Source organism: Aristolochia californica, unplaced genomic scaffold, assembly GCF_029961685.1.
Source record: "Aristolochia californica isolate CCGP_79_NKW_82.1479 unplaced genomic scaffold, dmAriCali1.0.hap1 SCAF_13, whole genome shotgun sequence".
Lineage (NCBI taxonomy): Eukaryota > Viridiplantae > Streptophyta > Magnoliopsida > Piperales > Aristolochiaceae > Aristolochia > Aristolochia californica.
The window spans coordinates 9,383,111-9,394,951 of record NW_027181804.1 but is presented as its reverse complement, the minus strand read 5'-3'; the positions used below and the strand labels follow the sequence as shown (position 1 = coordinate 9,394,951).

Here is an 11,841-nt window from a genome sequence, read left to right as displayed (position 1 = left end):
ATACTTTGTGTCGGAAGATATGATGTAATTAGAGTGTCATTGATGTAATTACTATATGATTTTTGTCTCTTCTTCACTCATATTAAGGTGAATATAATAATTATAATATTATATTTTTTTTATCTATAAATATAACTTAAGGGGGAGAGTTTAGACCAAGTTCATAAGCCTATTCTTCCTCACGTGATCTCTTCTTTCATTCACTCTTATTTCTTCTTCTTCTTTCTCTTTTTTACCCAAGATAGTAATCCATAAAATCTTGAAAATCAATGTTCAATACATCACCAATATTATTTCATATAGACTTACATAAGTAATAAGGATATATGCACCCGGTAACACTCGTAGTGTGTCCCACGTCAGGTTAATTTGGTCTGAGGTCATGTCAATAAGCAAATAGAAAAAGAAATTTCTAGAACATTTTTGGTTGCATTAAAAATGGAGAGATTGATGAGATATCTGTTGGCAGTCCCCTCAGAGAACATCCAACCAAAGAATTTGGTACCTGATGTGACAAAAAAAAATTTTAATTTCACCAGATTCTAACCCAGCTTTCTCTCATTACTCTGCCAATGGTAATGGAATTTTGTTACCTGGAATGTGCTCATGAATTGTATAAGATACAACCCCTAATGGGTTTTCAAACAGGAATATGACCCCTAATAGATAAAAGGGGAAGGGGTTTCCAAATGGAAAAAAGTGGGCTTGACTCTTATGAATTTATATAGCTTTTTTAGGTGGAGGGAATTTTAAATCCTTGGTGCATGAATAATAAACAAAGTCCAAACTTGCTTTCTTCTCTGCATTACTTAACTGGAGTAACAAGTCTCATTATACCGCTGCTGCTCGCCCATTTCCTGCCAACCAAACGACATTCAGGCCCATGTTCTCAACCCGAGCTAAGAAGAAGTCTCCTTTGATTCACCAAAACCTAGACCAACTCCTCCAACAGCAAGATCCAATACGAGACATACAGATCGCCACATAAGCAGTTAAAAAGGAAAGCAAAAGGAAGGTCCACACTAAAGGAGAAAAGACAGAGAGAGCAATTTGCTTTGCCTTTTATTAAAGAGCTGTCCACGGTACAAGGCCAAGTGTTGTAAAAGAATAAAGAAATTAGTAGGGACGCAGCAGACACTGACCTTTGAGAGGATGCACAGAAAAAATACCCGTTACCTCCTGCCAGTCAAAAAGAATTGCAATAAAACAAACCATTTACATCTGAAACTAACACAACTCCTGTCTAACTGCCTGCATATCGGTCCCCGCCAAAGATGAAAAAAAAAACCTTGGCTGAGAACCAAAGAAATCCAATCAATCAGTAGTAGAGCCCCAATTTGAGGCTTCCACAAAGAATCCAAGTCTTCCCTCTTCTAGTAAACGCACCCTGTTAATTGCTGCCCCCACAGTCAGTTTCTTGTTTTTTTACCTGTTGTTAGAGCTGCTTTCAGAAAAATTTCCCTGTTAGAAGAGAGATGAGTCGGTCACAAGTTCACCACCACCTGCCTGCTCATGATTACTAGTGTGAAACGAAGGACCTATAACTTTCAAGCGCTTTGGCCCAATCTCAATTGAAGGAGCTTCCCTCACTGTTCTTCCCAAATCAACCTGAGAATTATCCTTACTCATGTGTTCTCTTAATTTTAGCTTTGCTTGGTCCTCTTTAGCCGACTTCGTTTCTGTTTGTGTCAATCTGCATTTGGAAAAGATTGGATTGGTTCCTCCAACCATCCTACTTCTAGGAGCTGAACATGTTGACTCCCTAAAGTGAACCATAGAGCATGAATGCACGTCAGGCTTGTCACCGATGGATTCCAATTGTGATACCTGATCATGCTTCTCATCTGGGTGGAGCTTCTTCAACCGTTTAGGTGCCTGTGTCAAACAAAAGGAATAATATAAGCAGCAGGTGGAATATGGATGACAAGACAAATAAAAATAAAAACACACCAGCCTAGAAAAACAACAAAAATAAATCATTAGGAGCATACTAAAATTATACCTTCTGTTCAGGAATCTTAGATTTCATACTGCCGTTCACAGCTCTTTTCTCTGATTTTAGCATGGATCTACGCTTAACACGGAACATTTCAGAATCAGAATCATCACTGTACTGAACTCCAACAGTAGGCAAGACTGAAGTCCCGTCCGTGTTGCCCTGGTTGGTGATAGAAGATATAATTGGAGATGGAGAAGGGTGTGATGTAGATTCATATGAAGCAACAGATACTTCACACATCTTTCCACTGTTAGAGTTTGCCCAAACCTGCATACAACCATTTTCAACATTCAGATCCAGAAAGTAGTATGCAGGAAAAAAAATATATCGGGCTCATATTTACTTCGCAACAAAAATCTTACGTAATCATCCACAGAATTTCCAGACATCTCCAAAAAAGAACACAGTGTCGATGCAGCTGTAGAGAGAGCAGATTCTGGTAAGTCAGATGTGAAAGACGCTCTTCCCATATTCAGGCGGCAATGAGAAGCACTTTCTGGACCTTGAGATTGGGCCGGATTAGCTCCTTCAACTGGGTCAAATCTAATATCACAATAAGGTACATATCCATCTTCAGTGCCAGACAAAAGAGTCTGCTGCAGGAACAGGTCATCACCTTGTTGGACCTGCTGCAAGACCTCCTTCAAAACCCCTTCATTCTCAAATTTCTGGGATGCAGCTTCCATTTCAAGAAGATCCTTCCTAACATTAAGAACATAACCATCACCACATGTGCAACTCGTGGCCTCAATTTCTGATTCACAAAAATGAGCAACAAAACCCATAAGAAACACTTTAATAGAACAAAGTGCAGATGCTCACTGCAATGTGTAATAGATGAACTTATAATAGTGCTCAAATATAGCTGAAAAGGGCTTGACCCATCAGTGACAAGCCAAATTGACAAAACATCTTAAAGTAAAAGACAAATGGCTCTCTTATTATGTTCTCCATTGGAAGTTTCTCTTGACGAAATCTTTTTTTCTCGTTACTAAAAAAAAGTGAAAAATGACTTATTGCTCATACCATGTCGCAAGCATATAGGCTGCATGCAGCTGCTGCAACTAATGTGTGTAACGTAACAATCACGTTTGCAGAGACTGCAGAGAACAGTTCCCTCAGCATTAGGAGCAAGAATTATGCATGGCCTTGATTTCATGAGTCTCCAGCGGGCCCGATGAAGAAAACGCATTAGGGACACAAAAGATATTTTTAGATAGCGTTGTGAAAGCAAATCTGCTGATGAAAAAACCAACTCTTTGCTTTCTGGAAGAGAAGACCTCCTAAATAGAAGCATTGCTTCTCTACAAAGGAGTTCTTCATGAGGGAGAAGGGGACTCCTGTTGAGAAGTGCATAACGTCGGCTGGCCACTGAACCCATTGGAAACCAATCACCAACTGCAAAGTTCACTGCCTCCCCACAATTAAAGCCTAAAGAGTTGAGAACAGAAAGTTGAAGGATTAGCAAGGATAAAACCGGATAGAGAAATCAAACAGAGAAATATTAAAAAAAAAAAAAAAAAAAAAAAAAACTCCCCAACTTCACCTGACAAATAGTATGAGCCTACTATTTGTCATGCAGGTCTATAAGATCCTAGAAACAACAAAACCTTTTGAGGGAAAACAAAACTAATAAAAAAGAGAAAATCTTACCATGACTGAATCCTGCATGGTATGCATGAGGAAACGTGATGATAAACTCCCCAGGCTTTTGTGTAGCTTTGAATACAGGGACACCTTTCTCTAACAATATACTTGGTGGAAACACGGTTGTCTTTCCAAGTAGAACATCAAATGCAGCATCAACTCCATCATTGGATAAAATATCATGAGTATACACGCAATCCTGAACAGCCTTCTCGAATTCAGGAGAAGCATGACCTGGAATGCCATACCAGGTCTTTGATGCTCCACAGTGATGGTAATTAATGCTGTGCATGTAACCAGACTTTTAGGTTTAAATTCTCAACAATAAATTAAATATGACGGAACACCAAAATTAAAATGGTGATCGATTTAGTACCTGTACAGGTAGTGATCTTCCACATGCCAAGCAAACATGCTGAATAGCATTCCAATGTAAAGCATGGGATCAGTTACACCCTGAAATGATCCACAGAGGAAGTTGAGAATCATCTAAGACCAGAAATTCATGCTAAAGATTTGTAAGCAATATAACTACAGGAAAAAATCTCCTACCGGAATTCCAGTTTTCAATAAACGCAGCACAGATTTAGGCAGCTGAGAAAGTGTCTGAAACACAAGATTATCTAATTTGAATCAATAATTTGTCAAACAGTACCCATTTATCAACCACTTAAGCAAGAACATAAATTAAGAGAAAATGACTTAGATACTCCAAAGCTAATTCCTTTTCAGTAAAATGAATCTAAAATTACAACACAAATAATTAATTCTGCAACTATGTGCTGGATAACACAGATGTATGTTGCAAAATAGTCACAGATCCATTAAAAAAAAAAAGAACTGCATGGGATAAAGAACAATTGATGCACATCAGTAACATGTTTAGGCTATGTATGTATGCAGAGGCAGGGGAAAGAAGTAGATAAAAGAAGCAAAAATTGTGCAAAGGGTTTCAGATGGAAACATAGTAGAAAGACAGAAACAATTAAAAAAATTGCAAATCGAGCACCTTAGCATGTTAAAGAGAAATAATAAACAGAAAATAGAAAAGTAGCATGCAAATGCAAAAGGAGATCACACCTTTAAGTTCCATTTGCTTTGACCAAGTTGATCCTTCGGAGAAGATGAAAAGGCACTGCCTTCAATGTCACATGCATACTCAACACTTTCTGTTTTGCCACAGGCTATTTCATGCCAAAATTCCTCTTCCACGTACTTGGCTGGAAGATCTCCAGCACTAGAGTATCTTCGAGCGAACACCTTGTTTGCCATTTTCTCAAAATCCCGGAATGAATAATTCCTGAGAAATCATTACCATATTCATCAATTTAAAAACTTCAAAAATATAAAAAAAAAAAAATTTCTAGGTTTTTGAGCTTTAAATTTTATACCTTCCACTCATAAAAAAGGTAACCATGTCATCTGTATCCCATTCAGCAAGACGGAGAGGCTGCACTCTAGTAGTAAACTTGAAACCAGCTTTCTCTTTCATTAATACAACACCTGCTGGTACAGATGCACTCAAGGGAGAAATAATTTTGCATATACCTGAAAAGTTGATATAAGGCAAATTAAAACAAGATGTTTCTCATTAAGTAAAAAGGAAAGATAACGATACAATTTTTAGTTGTCCCTTCTTTTGTCTTTTTTTTTACATTATGGTGGGAATCCCTAATTTTTTTATAATTCTAATGTTGGACACCAACTACGGTATCATTGAACATAAGATCAAAGAGTTAAATGGATGGCAACATCTAGTCGTTTTCAAAATATGGAACAACCAATTGTATAAAAGTAGTAGTGTGGCCACAAAAACCAAAGTTGATTAAACCATGTAATTCTGTGTGCTACCCTTCATTTCCCTATATAAATTTTGAGCTATCACCATAATGTAACACTAGATATTGATTTAAAAGATTTCAAACCCATTGCTCAGAGCATACTTTTTGGTAATCTTCTCAGGGGATGGACATACTGAGCATCAAGTTCGAAGGAATACTAACTCCCATTCAGATCATATAAATACCCAGACAGTAAATTTTCTAATTAAATGACAAGTTCTGAAGTAATCTGTGTTACTCAGAATATGCAGGATCATTTGGGATCAACAGAGAGTACCAGAACAAATATTTAATGAACAAAGAGAACTACAAAAACAAAGGATTTACCAAATTTAGAAGCTACTGGTGCAATCTGTTGCAAATAAACAAAAGGGTCCTCAAATTCCTCCTTAGTAGGACTGAATACAGGACATTCTGGAATCCTATCTAACCATTCTAAATCAGTTGTCTCAAATTTAGCCACATTGTGCTTTGACAAAGCATCCTTCGAATTAGATGAACCATTATGCCGAGGAATTGCATTAGCATTTCCACGAACTTTCATTCCACATGATGTTGAAGCCTTTAAAGCATCCCCACCACTTCTAGTCATCATAGTAGTGACATCGGTTCCTTCAGGCACAACGCCTAAATTCATCCGCTGGAACCTTTTACGCTTCAGAATCTCTAGACCATTTTTAGCCTTTCTAGACAGACAAACCCTTCCTTCCACCTGTCAGAAGAAAGATCATGTAATAATACAATTTAAGAAAGCTAACCATTCACTAAATTTTCCCCATATCAAAGCCTACACTCTAATACTTTCTAAACAATTGCTGCTTCAACTAATTAGAATGGTCTTAGCAATGAAATGACAAAATAAATGAGTTTTAGCTCAAGCAAGAAGTTAAGGAGGACTAATAACAAGATTAGTCCTAACACCGAGAAAATAGACTGGCAAAAAGAATGCACATGAAATTAATCCAGAGAATTTAGATAATATATAATAAGAGCATCCAGTTATCAGCTTCACTTTATTTAAATCACAGATGTAAACATATCTATATGTAACCAATAGTAAAAATCAGCTATATACTGCAGAAAGTGTTGCTTGCTTCAATCCAGTGGTACACAACCATGATTAGCCTGTACGTTCCCTTATAAATTAAGAGATTAAAATTTTTCACAAGATTTGTCACTGTTAAATTACACTGTGGAACTCAGAACTCCCACAACAAACAGAAAACTGCGCTGAAGCCAATACAAGGACAACCAGAGCCAAATACCGACAATTAAAACTTTTGCATTTCTTTTAAAATGTCCCACTCAGCTTCGTCGCTCGCAAACGAAGAGGCAGTAAAACATATATGGTTAAAAAACGTGCGGTCTTACTCTGAAGGCATAATATTCGCAAATTTTAAAATTTCTAATGAATCAAACCAATCCGCTCGGGAAGCTCTTAACGAAATACAAGAACTAGCATAGCCATTCGAAAAAACAACTGGCACAAGTATTAGTTCATTGAATTCAAATAAGAGTAAGACGAGAAAATATGTCATCGTATTAGTGCAAATTCCCATAATATGCAGCAAAAAAAAAAAAAAAACTCGGGCGTAAGAACTCCATCTACATCGTCATGTCGCAAATTCTCATAATACGCAAAAAAAATCGGGCATAAAAACTCCCTCTACATCTTCATATTGCAAATTCCCACAATATACAAATAAATAAAAAAAACCCGGTCATACCTCTACCACGATAATCCCAATTTCAACCAACGGGACTGTGAAAACAATTACGCCAACAAGGACATTGTAGAAGCATTATGCAATATCGAAATCCAAAACCACTCCTCAAATTTAAAAAAAAAAAAAAAAACAGAGAGATAACGAAAAACAAGTAAACTCACGTCAAACAAAACCAAAAACCTCAATAGAGCAAAAAAAAAAAAATCTAAAAAGGAAACAAAAACGCCGGGCGAGATCACATATACAGAACGACATACCATCTCATACCGGCCGCTTCCCTTCAAGCCCTCCGTCTTCCGTCACAAACGACCACCAAAAACGCCAAAATTCTACAAAAACAGTCACACTAACAACGGATCACCCCCATTGCCGTCCTCAAAATACCGCCTTTTTTCAAAGAGAAATCCACATTATCCCCACGAACCGAGATCTACAGTTTCCACCGCGGGAACCAAAAGCCGTATGCGAATTCGATGCTTAGTTGCAAGAAAAGAGGGAAGAGAGGGTAAGGGAGGAGAATTTCCGGCGAGAAAGGGAGGTTATCCGGCGAGTAAAAAAGCGAAACGGAGGCAGAGGAAGGAATAGTACGAAATCCGGAACGGGGCTTAGAAAACCGGAAAGAGGGAAAGAGACGAGAATTTATACAAAAAGTAACTAAAAAATAGAAATAACGAGGGAAAGGAAAGCGGTAGTTGTAAGGTGGTACAACCAAACGGCGGCCGACGGAAACGCGTCTCTCGGCCCCGTTCCCGTGACCCTTCTTTCCCCTCGCCGAAGTAACTTCCACGAAATTAACGAAACACGACTCTCCCAGTGAACAAAACACCCCCGTCTAACTTCTCAATTACATCTCACTCCCTTCCCTCTTGAACGGCGGATTACAAACCCTGACCCCGAATCTAACCCGCTAATATACCTACCCCACACAATCCACGTTCTAGATTTCCCGGCAAAGTGAAAGATTCGGATGATTTTAATCGATCTATTTTAGGGATGCTTCAGTAATTTAATCATTAAAATATAAAGACATTTTAACTCAAATAGACCGTTACGGCATTCGGTCCATTGAACGAGGGCAGTTCAGTCCATCCAAGGTTACGCGATCGAAAAAGCGCACATGTTAGTTACGCAACTTCCCTCTAAAACCCACCGTCTCATTATTACCAATCAACCACAGGGAATAGGCCAATGACCTAAAAGAAGGGCTCCATTTCAACTCGGCTTAATCGCGATCTTTTCTTTCAGTTTTCAATCTTTCTCCCCTCTACTAGTAAACTTTCCAAATACACTTCTACGGCTTCTTAAAAGCGACAAGTTTCCATTTTCCCGCGAAAAAAATACGGCAGCCAATTAGAGAATCCGCCGAACATTTTCGAGTAGTTGATACGGAACCGAAACGTGATGAAGCGACTCGAAAGTACGTCGCCCAGACTTCAATCCGACGGCAGACACGTGGCAGAGTTGGGTATGCGTTTTTTTTGCTTTTCCCGGTTGCCCCTTTTTTAAAATTTATATATTGTTTATTTTATAATTTTATTTTTATAGTAATAAATAAATTTTAAAAAACGCACCTTAACACGTGGCGACCGGAGTAGATAATACCGTAGTCCGAAGCCAGTTGGGCGGGTGCCAGAACGGACTAGCTGGCGGTTACGCCAGGGATCCAGCCGTATCTGGAGGCAAGCGCTGGTGACGGGCCGGAGAGCCCGAAACCGTCGTGGTTTATTGAAAGCAGTTAAGCGAAGCGCTTTTTGTAGCGCGGAGGTTGGTCTAATCATTAGCGCTTATTGAATTTCCTCTCCGACTCATCGGTCAGCGAAAACGAGTGTTATACAATGGCTCGTGAAGCGCCGACGCGGGTGGCTTCGAGTCGATTTGACTCGGTCTGAAGATAAGGACGGGAATCTTCTTTGTCGTTTTCTATTTTTAACGAAAACTGACAAAAAAAGCCTTTTGGATGTGGGGGAATTACATATGGGGTCCCTCGTCGGGTGAGGTAGTCGTGATGGTGATCACGATTAGGTTTAATTATGCACTCTATGGAATTATTATGGTACTGAACGGCCAGGATTGACATGTTGGCCTGTGATTCATTCATTTTATTTTAATATAAAATTAAGATAAACAAAAAAGAAAATCTGATATTGTCTAGTTGAAAAGTAAAAAGTCACCAGGCTCCAGACTCCAAAGGGAATATTTCCATGTTGGATGATATTAAAAAAAAAAAAAAAAAAAAAAAACTGTTATGAGTTCATGGTTTTGTTGCTTGATGAGAGTGATGACACGTCTCAGCAAAAAAAAACAAAAGAAACCTGCAAGTGGATCAACATTTTAATGGCTGCAGGACGTGTCAGGAACCCACGTGAGCCCCGCTTCAAAATGAATGGTAACGGGAAATAGAGTGAGTAGGCAGAGGGAGGTGACTTGGTGGGGGGCCCGCCCACGGGAATTATATATTAGTGAGAGGAAGAAAATGTATATAAAAAAAAAAATACCAAGAAAAGACAAAACAAAAGAGAATTTGATTATTATTATTTTTAAAAATAATTAGTAACCACTACAATCATTTGGGCTTGATCGGAGTCGTGTCACCTACTATAATCGACAGGTGTTAGGGTATTTAATACGGAGCAACCACTACACCACTAAGGTGAAAGGAATAATAGTACGGATAATAATCTCTAGGTGTAAGAATATTAATTTTTTATATGATTCAATAATATAATATTAAATAATAATAACAACAACGAAAAACAATGATAATAAAAATAATAAAAATAATAATATTCATGAAAGTTGGTATGATGTAGCCGGTAGGAGAGGGCAGGTCTGATTTAGTGTGAGTTGGTTTGATAAAAACAACTGTTGTCGCATCCCTCTCTCGCCGAGGAGACAACAAGCAGCAGAGGCAGGGACGCATTTGAGACTCAAAAAAATGCGAAGATGCTCAGCATCTGTTGCTTTTAACACCTCTAAACATTTTGTCTGGTTACGTATTTTCGTTTTACTGGTACGACCTCTGCGTCTGTAATAGGGACTGGAGATTGAAAGATAAAAAAATGGAGAGCAGAATGCGAGGAAGATAATGTTCCCAGAAAACAGGGAATGAATTCATTTGGTCTGTTTAAGGAAAGGACACCGGCGACAGCGACTGATTCACTGAACCCCACCATGAAATTGACTGAATTCGTAAAGGTGGATGAAAGACCCATTTTTCTACAGAGAATAAGGTTTCTGGGACTGTTTGAAGTTTGAACCTTTTTGTCTTCTCGGCGGCCAGTCGGCGAAAGCCGCGCCAAGATGATGTCAAATGGAGATTGAAGACGGCGACCATGACCGAGTCCAGTCCTTGGGTCTTCGGCTTTGTATAGGTTAGTCTCAGATACTCCAAATGCTTCACGGATTTTGCTGAAAGTAAGGCTTTTTTTGTCAGGAAAGTCTCCACATCATCTTCCCAAATGTGGGCGCCGACCCACCTTTCCATTTCCTTCTTTCATGTTCACTCTTGTTTTCTGCTTTTATTTTAGTTTTTTACACAGCGAAGCAACGCATTTAAAAACTCAGATCTTTCACGCCTGTAAACTTGTTTACACCTTTTCACACTATCAAGAAAACCCCATTTCCAAAAGATATTCGCTACTTTTGGTTCACATCTCCTACTTATTTGGATTCGTTTTTGAGTTTAATTGCTGCCTTGCTTGGACTTTTTAGGTGGATGGTGATGGATGATAGCCTTCTCCTTGAGTTAAATTTGGAATGGACATATTCCTACTGGATGAGATTTCATTGGACACCTTTTAACTTGGTGAAAGTGATGTCACCCGTGTGCTCTTTAGTTCTAATTTTATAAAGAGCACTCAATTGGGTTCACAATTCTATTCTGTTCCGTTCAATCTCATTGACATATGTTGCAGAGCTTTTCATTAAATACCTCCAGAGCAGTAACTGAGCAGGAAGGCATTTGGGTCATTCCCTTTTTCAGTAGCTTCTTTATTTAACGATCTGTTCCAAATAACTCCTTATTCATTACCCATAAAAATTTACATTTCTTCAATCCATGATCGCAAAAAGTAAGTTGTTTGGAAACTCAGATAAATACTGCATTAACTGCAGGACTCTGGTGTATCTGCAACTCCATCGCAGAGGAGTAGAGATGGGCAAGCCGGGTGGACTCTCATGCATATCCGAAGAATCCATTGGCCACTGAATTGCCCTTCACCTGAAATATGGTATGTCTGTCGTGGAGTGCACGTACTCAATGACCGGATGCTATCCTTTGTTTCTTCTGGTTGGTTTTCAGGAAGCTGTTTTGTGTCTTCTGGACGGTGATCAAGAAGCTGTTAGACAGTATGCCTACTTGCTGTTTGTTAAATTGTTTCAGTGAAGTAGTCGGCCAGCACAGCCAAAGAAATTATCTCCTGACCCATTGTAAAGAATGTTCTCAGCGTTTTTTAGAAATCATTTTATGCTAATACCTGCTACTACTTTTTATGAATTGTCTTTCCTTTTACGCAAGTAAAATCATAGTTCCATCTTTCATCACCATTAATGAACCGTAAAGAAAGGAAAAATGGTAAATTTTTTGCTTTCAAGGGAGAAAAGTGGCTCTATGAAAAATAGAAAAGAA

The 11,841-nt window shown here is 38.6% G+C and overlaps 1 protein-coding gene across 2 annotated transcripts; it reads right to left on the bottom strand.

Moving 5' to 3' along the window:
- Positions 1 to 1,041: 1,041 nt before the first annotated feature.
- On the bottom strand, positions 1,042 to 7,797 carry LOC137948118 (lysine-specific demethylase JMJ13-like). 2 transcript variants are annotated; one of them, XM_068794071.1, is made up of 12 exons: positions 7,472 to 7,797; positions 5,815 to 6,199; positions 5,038 to 5,194; positions 4,727 to 4,946; positions 4,199 to 4,252; positions 4,023 to 4,102; positions 3,653 to 3,930; positions 3,026 to 3,430; positions 2,502 to 2,753; positions 2,362 to 2,417; positions 2,003 to 2,266; positions 1,042 to 1,875 (listed from the first exon to the last, which is right to left on the bottom strand). In XM_068794071.1, the coding sequence occupies exons 1-12, from the start codon at positions 7,472 to 7,474 to the stop codon at positions 1,465 to 1,467; spliced, it is 2,565 nt and encodes an 854-aa protein (XP_068650172.1). In that variant the 5' UTR covers positions 7,475 to 7,797; the 3' UTR covers positions 1,042 to 1,464. The 2 variants fall into 2 exon arrangements, with proteins under 2 accessions (XP_068650172.1, XP_068650171.1); XM_068794070.1 differs by having other exon boundaries at positions 2,362 to 2,753.
- Positions 7,798 to 11,841: the final 4,044 nt, after the last annotated feature.

Excerpts from the sequence above, each read along its gene's own strand:
- LOC137948118 (XM_068794070.1), bottom strand. Across the intron at positions 4,947-5,037 it reads ACCTTTTTTATGAGTGGAAG|GAATTATTCATTCCGGGATT; the intron begins GTATAAAATTTA and ends ATGATTTCTCAG. Across the intron at positions 4,253-4,726 it reads AAAGCAAATGGAACTTAAAG|ACACTTTCTCAGCTGCCTAA; the intron begins GTGTGATCTCCT and ends CTTGTGTTTCAG.